Raw genomic sequence first — 17,626 nt, 5'->3', positions numbered from 1 at the left:
AGTGAGACACTGAAGTCAGTGGGGTCTCAGACCATTCTTGGGAGACTTGCTTGAGCCAAGGCTGGTCTCTATCTATCCCCAAATATGGGGCTAATATCAAGGGATGGGTCTACATCAAGGTGTGGAGGGATGAAATGAATATATATATATATGTATATATATATATACATATATATATATGGCCCATAGTAAGCATATATATATATATATGTTTGTATATATATATATATATACATGTATGTATATATATATATATATATATACATATATATATGGCATGTATATATATATACATATATATATATGGCCCATAGTAAGCACTCACTATGTGTTATCTATTACCGTTACTGCTAATTCTCACTAGACTCGGTGGTGGGTGGATGTTATCCTTATTTCAGAGATGAGGAAGCTAAGACCAGACATATTAAGTGATTTGCCTGTCTATATGGTGAGAAACTGGCTGTGCTGGGGTTTAAACCAGGTCTGTCTGACTCTAAATCTTGTGCCTTTTTTTGTTTGCTTAAAGCCATTCTTTAAAAAAAAAAAAAAAGCCATCCTGACATGTTCCCTTCAAGGTCACCGTACTTACCAAGCTCACAGAAAGGGCTAGGTTTTCTTTACATCAGAATGCATGCTTCCAGATGGTGGGTGTTTGCTAAGATTGTACCATGTGCCCGGCCCTCTGCCGACCTATCCATTTCCAAAGAGATGTTCGCCTTCCGGGGATTGGAACACTCTTGTCCGCCTTCCTAACCGCTGGTCTGTGGCATCTCAGCATCAGCTGGAGACGGACCTGTGAGTGTGGTCTCAGAGAAGTGGGACTGGATGGGTCTGAGTGACATCCCGCCCCAGTGACAGGGACACCTGCTGGACGGAACCCAGCCCACATGGCACAGACTCCCAGAGCAACACGTCAGGCTCTGGGCAATGCAGTACAGATCTCTGAGAGTCCTAGTCCATGGATCCTCCTTTGCCTGGCCTCTGTGGTGACCACTCTCTGGGCTGGTACCATCTTTCTTAGGATAGGTGACCGGGTAGTTCCTGGGACCAGAGCTTTCTTGCATGGTCAGCCACATTCTCCTGTGAGGACCTCAATCATCTTGGCTGGTTGAGGGTCTCCAGCTCTTGCAGGAGTGGGGGAAACAGCTCCAGGGCCCACCCCCCCTTCCCCCAACCCGCATCACTCTAGGCAGTCTAATGTGCTTTGTTAGGGCCCTGTGGACTATGCACCCCCCTTCTTCCTGCCCTTCACCAGGTCTAGAGCCCAATGGCACCCAACCACCCTACCAGGAGCCCACCAAGTGCCAGGCTTGGGAGCTCAGAAGCATCTGGGCCCTGAGGCCGCTCACTCTCTTACGCGCTTGCTCTGCCTCACTCTGTGGTTGTGAGTGTGTGTGTGTGTTTTGTTCCAATAACTTGCTGGGAACAAGAGAAAAACACAACAAACCCCACGCCTCACTCCAGCTCCAGAGCACCCGCGCTGGGCTGCTGTGGGGACTGGCCGGAGGGGGAGGGCCAGGGGAGGGGGAGGCAGAGCTTCGGGAGGAGACGAGGTGAAAGTAATTGACGCTGCCCAGCCGGCAGTGGGAGAGGCAGGGATGCGGCAGTGTCAGTGTCGCCTGGAGCTGGCAGAGGTGTGAATGAGCAGCAGAGAGGGCACATCCTGGGATGGCCTCGGCTTGTGGACCTGTGGCCCCCTCCTCCCCAGAACAGGTCAGTCACCTTCCAGAAGGTTGAGCACCCCCCTCCTGGAGCCAGGCGGTGTGGGAGGCTGGGCTGGGGGTGGGGAGAGGGGCTGAGTGGTCTGTGCCAGGGAGGGGCAGGCACAGCCAGCCAGGGAGACAGACACCAGCAAAAGTGACCCAGAAAGTTACAACTGTGCAAAGGAGTGCAGGAAGAGTTAGCTGTGTGGCGGGGGGGCCTGGGGGAGGAGAGGGGGGGGATTGCAGGCTCCCCCAGCCCAAGGACCTGCTGAGAATCTGCTCTGTGTATCAAAGCTGCATTGTCCCAGCTCCCGGGGAGACGGGCCGGAGGTGCCCAGGAATTGTACTAATCAATACAGCCCCATTGTCCGTTCCACGGCAGTTACTCCTATGGGGAGAGTGAGCGAGGGGGTAGGGGAATGTGGTACATGGACTCAGCAGTGACAGTGGGGGAAGAGGAGGGGATGAGGATCTCCGCTGGGAGGAAAGAGACCCCAGAGAACATTCACCAATGTCCACGGCAAGTGCCCGGATGAGGTGGGCACCCTGTGGCCTCCTCCCTGGAAGCTGGGGTTGGGCAAAGATGTTGGGGAAAATGGGGCTGATGGCAGCAAGAGTGAGGGGGACAGGGAGAGCCATCCTCCCCACCCTGTAGAGCATCCTGATTTGACCTTCAGAAGGCAAGAGAAGGAATGTCTTCTGGCGAGACGCAGGTTGGGTCCCGGAGAAGCATTATGCAGAGCTGCCCTCGGACCTCAGAACTGCCAGGGTCACAGACCAGAGCCACTTCTCTGAGTGCCAGCCCCACTGCCAACTGCCTGGAGTAGAGACTGCCCACAGCCGCTGCACGTGAGGCCGGGCTGCTGGACTTCTCCAGGCCCACCCAGTGTTCCCCACCACTGCTCCTCAGGGCCTGGAGCGGAGCTGGGCATGCCTGGAAGTGCCCCTTCTGTCTGCCGTCCGTCCGTAGTGTTGGCATGTCTCTCTCCACCAATTAGGGCTCTGGGCGAGACAGCACAGGGTATCCTCTTGCCTCTCTCACCTGCTCTACGAAGGCTTAGACTCCTAACGGGTGCCCAGAGTTTTCTCTGAAGCTCTCCTGGAGGCCAGAGGCACCCAAAGCCCGCCGGGTACTGTGCGAGCCTCAGGCAGATTTTCCCATGGTCCTGTCCCTCCACCTCGGGTCCCTCTTTCCTGGATCTGGATCAGCGAGGCCAGATGAAGGATGGAAGGCTCTGTCATTGCAGGGCAGCGCTACGTAAGGGCCAGCCTGGCCCCTGGACCAAGGGGAGAGAACTTGGGGGAACAAGAATCTAGGGGTATGAGGCCGTTGTGAGGTCTTCTAAAGCGGCCACAATTTACTGTAATGGCGTTCCTGCCTGAATTCCCTGATGGGGCTCAGAGAAAGTTGCCAGTGATCTGGATTTGGCTCAAGGTCAGTCTGGGATGTGGGGTCTTGTCTGTCCTCCTTCATAAAGTTTGTCTTGGATGGGACTTCATCCCATGAGCAAACCCTGGGGCTGTGGAGTTCTGAACCAGAGGCCTGCTGGATCCCAGCGGGGCCCGCCCAGCCAGGCAGCTCCAGGATTCTTCTGTGTCCACCGAGAGCAGGAGGAGGGAGCTCACAATTCACAAAAATATCCAGTGGACCCTGATCCGGGAGGGCGGGAGTCAGGAGCCAGAGGAAAGCCGTAGCCCAGGGTAGAAATCCGGGCTCTGTCCCAGTCTGTGCGTGGAGAAAAGAGGGGGTGCCTCCCTTGTTGGTGGTTACCTCTGGGCGGGGGCTCTGCGGCTTTGTTTCCTCTTCACTCTTTGCTGTGGGTTCCCATTTTTTGGTGATAAGCTTATAATGCTCTTCTAATTAGAAGAAAAACAATAAAATTTAAAAAATCATTTAGAAAGTTAGTGGGAACTAATGGGAGATTCAGAAGAGAGTCAGAAATAGGAAAATTCCAGGCAAGGCAGAACTGCAGAGGCTAGTAGATCTGTGGAGGTGGCCTGGTCTGTGAACGGATTTCATAGTTAAGGATGCTGAGTCGCAGGGAGTGGAAATGACTTGCCCAGAATCACTGGGGTAGCAAGATCTAGAATGCTGGGGTTCTCACTCCTGGCCCAGGTTCCTGCCCTGCCAAGCCCAAGGCACGGTGGGGAGATCTGGATTCTGCCCTCGGAGCTGAACATCGCTTGTTCCAGGAGCTGATCTAGCGGGGACTAAGCCAGGCACGGGGTTGTGTGTAAAGGACTTATGTAAGTGATTGTTCTGTATGGCTCACCTGGCTAGGCAGGCATGGGGTGGGAGGTGACAAGTCCTTGTGTGGGACCGGACCCTGCTGCCTCAGGGACTGCTCCTAAAGGGAAGGGCATCGGTGCATGTGTGGTCTTATGTGAGGGTCTTACGTGCGTTTGTCTATATATGGTTGGGCATCGTGGAGGACAACCAGCCAGCCTACCGCTCTCAACCATGGAAAGAAAGCCCCAGAGCCTGCCTTCTACTTCGCGTGGGGAGCTTGGGCACAGGGCAGGGCTGTCCCTATCCTGGAGACCACCGATCAGGCCCATGGTCATGGAGTCCCAGGTGAGGGTGGGGGCTATCTAGGGAGCCTGGGGAGGAAGCACCAGCCCACTATGGTTTAATTCATCACGGAGGTGTGAGTAGAGGAGGAAGAGAGAGCAGTGAGGGGCTGAGAGTGAAAGATGAGTGATGAGCAGGAGAAGCCTGGAGCCTGGCCAGTCAGCAGGACTGAGCTGGGTCGGGCAGACGGGCCGCCGGTCTGGGTGAAATTATGAGCACAAAGGGGTTCCTTCGTGGGTGCCCGAGAGCCGACATCACTGCAGGGACAGGTCTGATCAGTGACACAGGTGTCTACCCAGCAGATGAAGAAAATGAGCGGCTTGGGCTAGGGGAAAGGACGCAAGGAGAACAAAATCGAGGCAAGTACTAGAAAAGTCTTGCCAGCTGTGGGCCTCTCTTGCCGAGGAAGGCAGCGGCCGAGAGTGCCCAGAGGAGAGCAGAGAAGGGACCCGGCGCCCTCAGAAGCCCCGTGGGGCATGCATTTTGGAGATCCTTTCCTCTGGCGTACTTGGAGAAAGGGGGCTTGCTATGTCCTCTGCAGAGAGCCAAGCCCTCACCAGCCAAGTCCCTTGAATGTAGCTTGCTCTAGCACAGAAGTCAGAGGCCTAGCCGTGCTCCCACGGTGACCTCCCAGCCACAGCTCCGGGAGTCTGCCGCATGCATGGTGCTGAGCCGCAGGGCCCAGGAGCCTGAGGGGGTGCTGCATCTGCGGGGCACTTCTCACGGGGCTTGCAGAGTGTAGCTAACCCCCAGCTCCTTCTGCCCCGAAGACCCTTAGTGTGGTCAGGGACTTCCACCAGAGCCCCATCCCTGGCTCCCCGCCCCTGGGCCCAGTCCCAGGGCCCCTGCCTCCCCGAGGCATGGATTGTGGTCAGCATAGCTAAAGTGCTTAGCGCAGGGCCCAGTGGCGTGTGGCTCATTAACTGAGTGGCGCTGCCTTCTGAGGGCGGCCTGGGGCACGTGGCTGGGGAGCACTCGCACCCTCCCTGTCCCCCTTGATGCCAGGGAAGGAGCAGACCTCAGAAATCCCAGTCAGGTCCTGCTGAACTTGGTCGGGGGGAACTGGGAGCAGGACAGATGCCCCAGCCTTCCAGCTTTGGGGACCTAGGTCTCTGCAAGGAGCCCTGCCTTTGCCCTGCCCCATGAAACACTCCTGGCCCCTCAGCTGTCTCCGTTACAGCTGTGAGCTCTGCTTCATGACCCCACCCCTGTACTCGGCAGCTGCCACAGTCTCCTATTGTGCCCCTAAGTAAACAAGCCTTGAACAGAATAAAACTGTTATTGTAGGGTCAACATATAGGAGCCCTATTTGGCCGGGATTTGTTTGGGAATGCAGAAACTGTCCCCTAGCCGGACTCACATCCTCTGGAAAAATGCCCCCCCACCACCCGGACCATGCAGAATTGCTAGGCCTGTCCCCAGGAAGGCTCTCAGAGGTGGGGACAGCCTTAGGCAAGATTTTGTATAGGCCTGTCCCCGAGGGCACCCTCAGACTGTGAGCCACCCTCTCCCAGAGCCAGACTGGCCCTCATGCCCCTTCATCAGGGAAGCTTTCCTGACCTCACCCTGAGTGCACCCCACCTGGCCTCCTTCCTTATTATTGTGCCCTAAGAACTTCCGCTTTGTGGTCACCTTACGGCTGCAATATAAAAATCACAGATTTGTTTCTGACATTACCGGCTTGCTCAGCCACCAGATTCTAATCTCTGAGCGCACCGCCCTGTCTGTTAATTCACTGCTGGGTCCCCAGTGCCTGGGGCGGGGCCTAGCACACAGCGGGTGTTAGTAAGCCTCTGTGGTTGCAGGAATGAATGTATGCGGGCTCTTCCAGCCTGTCAGCCTGCTCTGGGCACTCCTCGAAGAGGACCAGACCCTGGTTCTCGGTGCCACGTCCCGAAGCCTCCCTTGAGGGTATGAAGGTCAGCATCTCCTCTGGTGTCAATACCAGTTTGAGGGAACACCTCATAAGAGTGTCTGTGTTGTAGGGGTCAGGGTACACAAGCCGAAGGGTGCCCACCATGGGAACCAGGGGTCCATGGCTGGGGCCTCTACTGGCCCCTGGTGCCCCCTGTGTCTGCATTCCCAAATAGGCCTTTCTGGAAAGCACACAGAAATGTGCTTCCCCAAGAAGCCATTCCTCCCCTCTGCATTTGTGGTCAGTGTCAGGATCCTATAGCATTTCAAAGCACCAGACCTCTTTGTTTATGGGCCAGTGTCACTGTTGTCCTTGACTATGTCTCTTTCAAGCTGAGGGTTGGTGTCACTTCAGCCACGTCTCTCAGGAGCCATGCTGCTCTGTCTCCAATCCTGGTGTCCTCTAGGGACTCCTGTCTCTTTCTCTCAAGGGAACAGCCCATCTCCGAGAGGCTGTCTCTGTCACTCCAGGGCTCTGTGCTTCTCTGCTGGTGATTCTCAGGGTCCCTGGTCTCCAGTGAGACACCCTCCAATCTTTTAGGTGCTGGCTCAGGGTGGCTTGATTTCCTGGGAGGAGGTGGAAGGGCCATGGCACGGGGAAGGGGCATATTTACACTTGTAAAGGGACTTGCTGAGTCAGATCCAACTGTGGGGTTGGGGTTCAATAGAGACTGTCCTCAGAGGGGCCTCAGGCCACCCAGCCCAGCCCTGAAGCTCCCCAGGGCAGGCCTGGCTTTCTCTCCTTGGGGCGAATCCCCTCATCGGTGCCTCCTGGCCAGCCCCCTGCTCCGCAGCCCATCCCCTCTCAACTCAGAGACCTTTTTCCGGAGTCCCTCCCTCTGTTTCCCCTAGCAGAGTCTGTCCTCCAAGTCTGGCGTGGTGCCTACAACTCTGGTCTCCTCCCCCAGCTCATGGCCAGCACCACCCAGTCCAAGTCAGCTTCCCCAGCGTACCCCCCACCCCGGCTATGGCAGTATAGGTGGCTCCCTTGGGTGCTCCCATCCTGAGTCCCAGAAACACCCTCCCTGATTCTGAGAGCAACTCAGTTGCTCTCCCATCTCCCACCTCAAGGCCCTGCCATCCTGTGCCCCCAGGAAAGTGTCTTCAGCTGGGGGAGGGGTCGGGCATCCCCTCCCCCGCACTGCCTGCCCATGGGCAGGCGTGCTTAGCCTGGTGATGTGGTCATGGCGGGTGGGGGGGGCTGTCTGGACACAGGCCCCTTTGTGCCCAGCCCGACTTGGCTGCTTGGTATGAGGCTCAGCTGCTCCCAGATCCTCACCCAGAGGGGAGAGGGGAGGCTTTGGAGGGGCTGGGGCTGGGGGCTCTGGACTTGAGCTCCCTCTCTGCATCCCACCTCTCAGATGTTGGGAGTAGCTGTTCAGGTGGGCTGGTGCCCCTGGCACAGGGTACTGGGGGGCTGGTGAGAGAGAGAGGCCCCGCTTGGCATCCTCTGGCAGCCACTTCTCCCTCCTCCCCTTCTCTGCCAGGCCTGCCAGCAGCTCCTGCCAGCAGACGGGAAGCCCAGGGTGGGGGTGGGGGCTTGGAGGGTCCATAGTGTCCCTGCTGGGAGAGGCCCAGAGGGTCAGGCACGGGAGCACAAATGCCTTTCTGATGGTAGCTTCTCTCCTGTCCCCACAGAATGGTGCTGTGCCCAGCGAGGCCACCAAGAGGGACCAGAACCTCAAACGGGGCAACTGGGGCAACCAGATCGAGTTTGTACTGACGAGCGTGGGCTATGCCGTGGGCCTGGGCAATGTTTGGCGCTTCCCATACCTCTGCTATCGCAACGGGGGAGGTACCCAGCGGGCACAGGGCAGGGACCACCCACTCGGATAGAGCCTACCCACCAAGGCCCGGGCTCCCCACTCCCCAGCACAGACCCCTCTCTGGACAGGCTGGCCTCTGGCTCTCATTTCCTTTGCCCCAATCCCTGGCTTAGGTACCCTTTACCTAAGGCACCATCACCCCCTGACCCTGGCTGTCTGCTGTTTGGGCCTGACCCTGCTAACCTGCTCCCTTGAGGTCAAGAGAGGTGGAGAAAGGCACCTCAGCCTCCCGAGGTTCCCTGTCTTACACCCCCTGTGTGTCAACAACCCCCTGACTGGCTTGGGGAATTTGAGGATCCCAGCAACTTAGGTTTGTGACTTTGCTTGGTGAACCCATCAAATCCCACCCTAACATGGTGGGTCTGGGGCCTGGGTTCTGTTCAGGAAGCCTCTGCCAAGTTCAAAGGTGGGCTGTGGGTAGGATACCTCAAGCCCCAGGCTCCTGCTCAGTGTGTGGCCCACCCTCCTCGGGCCTTAGCTGATCGCGAAAGTTTTGCTGTTGGGTTGTCAGCAGGAAGAGGGTGGGAGCCCCCAAGCCCACCCTGAGCCAGACCTTTCCCTGCCTGCCAGGAGCCTTCATGTTCCCCTACTTCATCATGCTGATTTTCTGCGGGATTCCCCTCTTCTTCATGGAGCTGTCCTTTGGCCAGTTTGCAAGTCAGGGCTGCCTGGGGGTCTGGAGGATCAGCCCCATGTTCAAAGGTGAGGCCTGGGGAGGGTACACCAGCCCCCACCCCCACATACATGCACACACACGCACGGGCCTCTGGGGCCCTACTCACCCATCTGTACAAACACTGCCAACCTCCCCGGAGCGCTGGTGCTGACCCCAAGCCCTACATCAATGGCCAAGGCCACGGATGCATGCTGGGATCCAAGTTTACTTGGCCTCCGCCCTCCCCACCGACCACGTGTATCCATAAAGCCCCTGGGCCGCCCAGATCACCCCTGCTAAGGCCTTGACCTGTCCCTTCGATGGCCCTCCACAAAAGCCTACCCCATGGGGGCAGGGCGGGGGCCCGTCAGCGTTAACCTTGCTTCCTTCAGCTAGATGCGTGAGGCTGCCCCCGCTTCCCTCCCTCTCGCAGGTGTGGGCTATGGCATGATGGTAGTGTCCACGTATATTGGCATCTACTACAACGTGGTCATCTGCATCGCCTTCTACTACTTCTTCTCGTCCATGACGCATGTGCTACCTTGGGCTTACTGTGATAACCCCTGGAACACGCCTGACTGTGCCGGGGTGCTGGACGCCTCCAACATCACCAATGGCTCCCGGCCCGCCACCCCACCAGGCAGCCTCTCCCACCTGCTCAACCACTCCCTCCAGCGGACCAGCCCCAGCGAGGAGTACTGGAGGTGAGGAGGTCCCGCTGGCCCCGGACCGGACCGAGTGGGGGATGGGGTAGGGTGGAGGGGTGGACACCTGGTGCCAAGCCTTGGCTCTCCCCGCCTCCCCTCCACCCTCCCTACCCAGCACCTCCCTGCCCGGCACCCCCAGATATCGGGCAACTTTCTGCTGAGCGGGTAGGGGGCCAGGACCAGAGCCAGGGAGAGGGCCTCAGGAGCTTACGGATGAGCTCAGGAGAGAAGGCTGACCCAGCCGACAATGCTGGAGGGCTAGACACTGAGTGCAGCATCCTGACCAGGGTGCCATGAGGGAGGGAGGGCTCCAGCACTTGGGCACGAAGCAGAGTGGAGTGGGGACAATGGGGTGTCTTCCCTGTGAGAACGGCGTGAGCAAAGTCCTCAGGTCCCAGAGGAGCAGAGGCTTGTCCTAACCCTGAGGGGAGGCTCTTCTGCTGAGACTCACAGGTGTTTGGGAAACTCCTGGGACCTAAGGGAGCCAAGGAGGGGCGCCAGCCTTCTTGGAGAACTTCTATGAATTAAGCGTAGACATACCACTGCAGGGTGAAGGGAGCTGTAGAAGTTTCCTGAGCCCAGGGCTGTCATCATCAAGCTATGCTTAGGAAAGACAGCCTGGCACTAATATGGTGACAGAGATGGGAGTCTCAGTCTGCTGCTGGAGTGTTCTAGAACACCTTATCCCCACAGGGTAGGAGTGAGGGTGCAGGGGGAAGTCCTGAAGGAGACTCCCCGTGTCTTGTTGGGGAACCGGTGGGAAGAGAGTGTTAGGGGCCTATGGGTAGGGCATGTTAATTCATTCCACATCTATGGGGTCTGCTCTACCAGGTCCTGGGTACCAATGGGGTCTGAAGAGCCCAGAGGCGCTCACCTGAGGAGTCCACAGCCCTGAGGGGTTCCGATTAGGGCAGAGGTGTGGTAGGGGCACAAAGAGGGGGTGGCCAGTTCTGAAGGGATGGGGGCAAGAGGAGGTGGCCCAGAAGGCTTCCCCTAGGAGGGAGGAGGGAGGTGTAGAAGGGACATGGGAAGGTAGGCCATGGCTGCGAGGTGGCTGAGGTTTGAAGTCTCTCCACCAAGTGGCAGAGAGCCGTGGGTGAGAGGGCAGAGGCCCCGGGGAGGCTGGAAGTTCTAGCAGCTCAGTATCCTCTGAGCCTGGTCCCGGTGCTCTGACCCCACAGGGTCCGGCTTCCCTGCACCAGCCGCTATGCTGTGCCACCGACGTTCAAAAACAGCTAAGATGTGCTCATTACCACCAGGGGCTCGCAGTGTAGACAACAGGGCTCCTGCCTCCCAGCGAGGGGCAGGCAAAATTACTGGCAGGCTGACTCAGCCCCTCAGTCGCTAGACAGATCATTTCTTTTCTTTTTTTTTTTAGGTTTTATTTATTTATTTGACAGAGAGAGAGAGAGAGATCACAAGTGGGCAGAGAGACAGGCAGAGAGAGAGGGGGAAGCAAGCTCCACTCTGAGCAGAGCAGACTCTGAGCAGAGCGGACTCTGAGCAGAGAGCCCAATGCGAGGCTCGATCCCAGGACCCTAAGATCATGACCTGAGCTGAAGGCAGAGGCTTAACCCACTGAGCCACCTAGGCGCCCCTGGACAGGTCATTTCTTGAGCACCTAGTGGGTACCAGACACTGCCCTTGGAAGGGAGACAGCATGAGGACTGAGACACTCGGCCCCTGCCCTCATGAAGGTCCCATCTACTGAGAGGACCAGGCAATTTACTTCCCAGTTAGGTGTTGTGGTACATTTGAGGCACCATGTGGGCTGGCAACTTGATCTAGACTTGGGGGTAGTGGGGAGTCTGGGGAGCACAAAGCCTCACCCACACCCACCAAGCTGCTTCCGAAGCCCTCACCCTAGCAGCTGTCTGCCAGGAAGTCCCAGCTAGCTAGGGCCAGCCAGGGCAAAGTTCTGGAGATTTTATCCAGAGGGGAATAGTCCTCAAAGAAAACTGTTCATGGGTTGGGAGGGCTCACTAGGTGGCGCATTGAACTCTCCTCAGTCAAAGCTGGAGCCAGGCCTGCCTCACTAGCCACAGCCCCAACGGGACTCCTTCCCTGCAGGATGGCTCCCTGCTGCCCCCTTCTGGAAACCCTGGGAAAATGACCCTTGAGAGGTCTGCCCAGGCTGGCTTCCGCAAGGAAGTGGGGAGAACAAGCACCCCCATTTCCTGGGCCCCTACTATGTGCCAGGCATATTATCTCCTGTCCTAGTACCCCTGTTTTTCAGATTCAGAGGCTGATGTTCAGAGATTAAGGAAGTAGGCAGCCACGCTGGGTCAGGATACACGCCCTCCCCTGTGTGTGAATCAGGTCGATGGTATGAATCAGGCCAATGAGACTGCAGGTGTTCTTGGCCCACACTCTCCAACACCCCTTCAGAAAGCTGTGTGATCACATTGGAGCCCCACCACAACCTTGTTTGCTAGCTCATGCAGGTAGTATAGAATAGTCCCATTTTACAGATGAGGGAAGCAAGTCAGAAAAAAGATTAGGAAACACTTCTAAAGCAAGAGAAGGACAGATTTCTGAGCCCCAGTCTGCCTCCTGCCCACCCTCTGGCCCATGGTCTCCTCTCTCCTACCAGCCCTTCAGTCTTATTTCACGATCATCTGCGTGCTGGTCTGATTCAGGCCCGGAGGCCCTAAGAAACGAGCAGGCCCTCACCTCCACAGCCTGTGGAGCCCAGAGCACCTGAAACCCAGTGGGACTCAGGCCCCAACACCCTGCTCTCAGTGTCTTCATGGCAGCTCTGGAGTGGCACAGACCTCCCTCAGATCGTGGTTCTTTGGCTTATCAACTGTTTGGCCTCGGGAGACCACCCAACCTCTCAAAGTCATAGCTGTTCATCCACTAAATGGGAGGGGGGGGGGTCACAGCACCTACTGTGTTGTAAGGAGGAGATGAGATCACTCAGATGGACCATGAAGGACAGGGATGGGTGCTCAGGTAGTGATGCCTGCCGACGAGCTCCAGCTGCTGCTGGAGACACAAAGAAACAGATTAGGCTGTTTCGTTCTCAAGGAGCTGATCGCCAGGCTGGGGCAATTAAAAAATAATGCAGAATAATTCCAGAGATGTTATGCACCGAGAGCCAACTTGTAAAGATGTTGGGTTCCAACAGTTCTTAGGTTAATTGATCTCAAAAGCACATGGTCCCAAAACAAAACAAAAAGCTAAATATGGTGCCATAAAAAAGAGAGGTAGAATTCACTACTTGGTACCCAGACTAGCATTCTAAACTTTGTTAGCCCCCTGGTATTGTAATGCTGTACCCTTGCAAATCATATAAATGATTAAACAAAGTCATATAAAACACTCCCAGTTGAACATACATAATTAGACAAAGTTAAAAAAAAATCTTTTGAACAAGAAATTATTTTCTTTACATGGAATGCTATTGCCTGAAGTAAGGCAGGTCTGAGTAGTAGAAGCAGAAGGACCCTGTGGCTATTCTAGAGGGCAGAACTTCCCAGCACTTACGTGCCCCGAGTAGGTGTGCCCCGTAGAGTGGGGCCTGGGCAGCCCGGAGCCCCAGCCCAACTGCCTTCAGCTTTGAGTGGTTTTGTCTGTTACCCCCAATAGCTCCCAGAATACTTTTTCTGTGTACTATGAAGGAAAAAAGATTGAAAGCACTGTCGAAGGGGACCAGGTGCCTCTTGGTGGTGGTCCCGCAGCTCCTGAACTTTTGCCATCCCCTTGACCAAGAGCCTGGAGTTGGGGGCACAGAGGGACGTGTCCGACAGCGCCCTCTGCGGGTTGCGGTGCAAAGGGTGGTCTCCGGGGAATTTCTGCGGCTGCAAAGAGACAGGCCTGCGGAGCAAACACCAAATCCCAGGCCTGGCAACATTGTCCTATGAGGAGACAGAGCAACATCGCATCACAAGGTATTAAAAACGTCACCGTGAGGTTTGAGAACTGACTTGGAAAAAAAGGTGAGAAGAGCTGAGAACGATAGAGGACAGTCTATGAGCTATTCTGAGAGGTCTTAGCTGTGAGAGGGGACAGAAATGAGCCTGTATTTACCTAAATCCAGCTACAAATTATGCTAGATTGGTGTTATTATGCCCATTTTACAGAGGAGGAAACTGAGGCTCAAGAGCTTGCCTCTTGCTCATCACTTCTGGCCTGGACAACTGCAATACCAGGCTGGTCCCCACTCCCAGGTTCTCTCCTTTCTACTTCCAAGTCCTTTTACCACGGTGTTCACTTACTCATTCATTCATTCATTCAACAACATCTTTTGAGTACTGCTCTGTGCCAGGCACTTCACTAGACAGTGGGGGAGCTGGGTACTCCTGTCTTCCAAGAAAATGAATGACAAACAAAATAAATTAGGTTAAAAAAAAGGAGATGTGTGCTGTGGAGAAAAATCTAGCAAAGGGGGTAAGGGGTGCTGGGCAGGGACCAGGGCTGCCATTTTAAGCAGAGTCGCCAGAAAAGGTCCCTTTGCAAAGAGGGTACGCAGAGTAAGTACCTGAAGGAGCTGAGGAGGGAGAAGGCGATGCCGACAAACCCAGCGGCGTAATTTGTGGGGCCCAGTGTGAAATGGACATATGGGGCCTCTTATTCAGATGTAGTCAGAATTTCAAGATGTCAATGGCAGAACGTTAAGTCCAGCACAAGGCCCTTTGAAGCAGGGGGCCCTGTGTGACGGCACACGCCTCACACCCACGTGTCCATATGGATGTCTGGGGAAAGAGAACTCCAGACGGAGGGAAAGCTCATGCGTGCAAAGGCCCTGAGGGAGGTGCCTGGCATGGTTCGGGAACTACGCGGAGCCCCGTGCAGCTGGGGCAGGGAGCGGGGCATCAAGTGGGAGGACAGGAGACCAGAGGGGTGGCAGACTGAGGACAATGGACCACTTAGGGCCTTGCAGCTACTGTAAAGACTTAGGCTTTTTCCTGGTGAGAGACGAGTGCTGCTGCAAAGTTTTGAGCCAAGGAGAGACCCTGCAAGTGCTCTTATAAAAACCCTTCGGAAGCTTCCCATTGCTCGCAGGATAAAATTCAAACTTCTCAGCCTTGCCTTTCATGGCTTCTTATAATCTGGCTTCTTCCTCTCCTTCATCCTTCTCTCTTCCCTCACCTTCTCTACCAGACTTGCTGAGCTACTGACAGACCCAGGCGAGGCCACATTCTTTGGCGATCCCCTGTCCTGCTGCGAGCTACACCCACAGCCTGGCACGCGCGTCCTCTTCTCTTCACCCTCCTGCTCCCTTCCTCACACCTTAGCTCAAGCCTCACCTCTTCTGGGAAGCCTTCCAGAGTGCCCCTCCGCCTGGGATCGAGATGCCCTTCCTGTATCCCACGTGCCTGATGCGGGTCTCTGTGCCCGGCACCTATCACAGGGCCCAGCCAGCCCATAGGTGTCCCGTTGATTGAAAAGGCACTGCTGAGGCGGTGTAGGGCACCAGATAGAGCCACACATACATAGGGGAGGAATTTGGGTTCAGGCCTAGGCCTGCCTGCATCAGAGCTTCCAATCTTTACTGAGCACTCCACCACCTCCCTCAACTCATCAGGGATGGAGAAGCTAGTGTGGGTGGAGAGTTTCCAGAAGGCTTCCCGGAGGAGGTGACACCTGACAGGATGTGTCCATTCTAGAGGAGAGAGCATTACTAAAGGAAGAAAGGCACAAGCCAGGGTCTGGGATGGGCCCGAAAAGGGACGGGGAGACCTTGACACCCCAGGGGCTGAGGAGGCTGGTCCAGGCTCAGGGTGTTACCTCTGGGCACCTTTGAGGGTCCCGGAGGGGCTGCAAGCAGAGGTGTCTCAGGGAAGCAGGCAGAAGGGGTGGGGTGGGGCCCGTTGGGCTGGGGCCTCCCAATGGGCCCCTTCTTCCATGCCGGGACCTCATGAGAAAGAAGGAATGTGCAAGGCCGTACCCTGGGCCTCGGGACTCAGTTGCTGGGCATCAGGGGCCCAGGCCTCAATAACAGAGTGTCCCCTTCCCCAGGCTGTACGTGCTGAAGCTCTCAGACGACATCGGGAACTTCGGGGAGGTGCGATTGCCCCTCCTTGGCTGCCTCGGTGTCTCTTGGGTGGTGGTCTTCCTCTGCCTCATCCGAGGGGTCAAGTCTTCAGGGAAAGTAAGTACCCCTCCCCCAGCAGGGTGTGTGCCCACCCAGGAAGACCCTGCCTCCCCTGCTGGGGTTTAGTGTGTAGGGCTTGGGCGCAGTCAGTGATGAGGGGACATGGAGGGGAGAGAGGGGCCAGAGGGCCGGTGGTGGCTGAGGGGCCAGGCAGGGGCTGCCCAGGGCAGGAATGACAGCTGGGAGGAGCCCAACAGAGCCTGTCTTGCGCACAGGTGGTGTACTTCACAGCCACGTTTCCCTACGTGGTGCTGACCATCCTGTTCGTCCGAGGTGTGACCCTGGAAGGAGCCTTCACCGGCATCATGTACTACCTGACCCCCCAGTGGGACAAGATCCTGGAGGCCAAGGTGGGCCATGGAGTGTGGCCTGGAAGGGGCGGAGAGGGGCCGAGAGGTGCCTGCCTCTGACCCCAGCTCCTCTGCCCATCCTGCCCCGCAGGTGTGGGGGGATGCTGCCTCCCAGATATTCTACTCGCTGGGCTGCGCCTGGGGAGGCCTCATCACCATGGCTTCCTACAACAAATTCCATAACAACTGCTATCGGTGAGATCGCCCCCCACCCCCACCCCTGCCCTGCCAGCCCTGGGCTGCCCCCTCTACCCTGCCGCCTTCCCCAGGCTTTCCCAGATCCCCAGACCCAGTGCAGCCTCCTAGGCCTCCCCCGAGGGCCCTCCATTCCACGCATGGCCTGGAGGTCCTGGGAGCACTGGGTCTGGAGTGGGTCACTGGAAAATCGCCTGTGGGGACTCGAGAGGCTCAGCCCACTTAAAAAGGCCAGGAGCAGACCAGAAAAGAGGTTGAGAGGGATTCTGTTCCTAGAATGTTCCATCTCAGGTCTCCTCCCTGCCCGACTGGGCAGAGGGAAGAGGGCAAAGGGAAGCCGGCTGCTCGTCTTGAAGCCTGTTTTCCCTCCCTCTCCCCCAAGGGACAGCATCATTATTAGCATCACTAACTGTGCCACCAGCGTCTACGCCGGCTTCGTCATCTTCTCCATCCTGGGCTTCATGGCCAATCACCTGGGTGTGGACGTGTCCCGTGTGGCTGACCATGGCCCTGGCCTAGCCTTCGTGGCTTACCCCGAGGCCCTCACCCTGCTGCCCATCTCCCCACTCTGGTCCCTGCTCTTCTTCTTTATGCTCATCTTGCTGGGGCTGGGCACTCAGGTAGGAGGTGCGGGACATGGCCCAGGGGCCCGGTGAAGGAGGAGGTGGGGCCAGAGGCCAGGCCCCTGCTCTGACAGCCACACCCTGCAGTTCTGCCTCCTAGAGACACTGGTCACAGCCATTGTGGATGAGGTGGGAAATGAGTGGATCCTGCAGAAAAAGACCTACGTGACCTTGGGTGTGGCCGTGGCTGGGTTCCTGCTGGGCATCCCTCTTACCAGCCAGGTAAGACGTGAGGGAAAGCCTGGGCTGGAGTGGCCAGGGTAGGGGGGGCTTCTGGGGCAGGAGATTGGGGCCTCGGGCACTCCCGACTCAGCTGCCCACTGGCCCGTAGGCAGGCATCTACTGGCTGCTGTTAATGGACAACTATGCGGCCAGCTTCTCCTTGGTCATCATCTCCTGCATCATGTGTGTGTCCATCATGTACATCTATGGTAAGTGCCCAAGCTCCTGTGTCCTCTCCCGTCCCAGGCCCTGGCCTGCCCATGCTGCCCTGCCAGGCTTACTGACACCCCTCTCTCAGGGCACAGGAACTACTTCCAGGACATCCAGATGATGCTGGGCTTCCCACCACCCCTCTTCTTCCAGATCTGCTGGCGCTTTGTGTCTCCAGCCATCATCTTTGTAAGTTTCTGGTCTGGCCCCTCCCTCCCTGCTGCCCTCTGACAAGTGTCCTTCTACTGGGAACCAGCAAGGGAGCTCAAGAGCCCATCCATCTGGCCAGAGCTCCCCCAAGGGGTCTCCGCACCCGGGGCCACTGGGAGTCTGAAAGAGGTTGCACAGAATCAGGTAGAGACTCAGAACCACCCAGGCACCAGCCTCGGCGTAGGGAGGGAGCTGAGAGCCCTTATTTGACTGAAGAAAGCAGACTGGCGGCTGCTGAGAGCTGGCCCTCCCTTCTGCCTGTCCCTGATGGGCCTCAGCAACCATTAGTGATATGGGTGTCTGCCTTGCTGGGCCTGGCTGAGCTCCCATCTCCAATTC

The 17,626-nt window shown here is 56.8% G+C and overlaps 1 protein-coding gene across 8 annotated transcripts in view; it reads left to right on the top strand.

Moving 5' to 3' along the window:
• SLC6A9 (solute carrier family 6 member 9) overlaps nucleotides 1–17,626 on the top strand; it is a 31,460-nt gene that overhangs the window by 9,957 nt on the left and 3,877 nt on the right. For 4 of the 8 annotated variants that reach the window (XM_059374475.1, XM_059374476.1, XM_059374477.1 and 1 more), the window contains exons 3-12: nucleotides 7,828–7,984; nucleotides 8,586–8,717; nucleotides 9,104–9,374; nucleotides 15,342–15,474; nucleotides 15,693–15,827; nucleotides 15,919–16,022; nucleotides 16,405–16,642; nucleotides 16,733–16,867; nucleotides 16,977–17,076; nucleotides 17,166–17,266. In XM_059374475.1, the coding sequence (XP_059230458.1) occupies nucleotides 7,828–7,984; nucleotides 8,586–8,717; nucleotides 9,104–9,374; nucleotides 15,342–15,474; nucleotides 15,693–15,827; nucleotides 15,919–16,022; nucleotides 16,405–16,642; nucleotides 16,733–16,867; nucleotides 16,977–17,076; nucleotides 17,166–17,266 (1,506 nt within the window). Of the gene's footprint in view, nucleotides 1–1,543; nucleotides 1,714–7,827; nucleotides 7,985–8,585; nucleotides 8,718–9,103; nucleotides 9,375–15,341; nucleotides 15,475–15,692; nucleotides 15,828–15,918; nucleotides 16,023–16,404; nucleotides 16,643–16,732; nucleotides 16,868–16,976; nucleotides 17,077–17,165; nucleotides 17,267–17,626 lie in introns of those variants that run through there. The other 4 variants (XM_059374474.1, XM_059374480.1, XM_059374479.1 and 1 more) reach the window with 4 other exon arrangements.

This window comes from Mustela nigripes, chromosome 14, assembly GCF_022355385.1.
Source record: "Mustela nigripes isolate SB6536 chromosome 14, MUSNIG.SB6536, whole genome shotgun sequence".
NCBI classification, from domain to species: domain Eukaryota; kingdom Metazoa; phylum Chordata; class Mammalia; order Carnivora; family Mustelidae; genus Mustela; species Mustela nigripes.
This window is presented reverse-complemented; position numbering and strand designations above follow the sequence as displayed.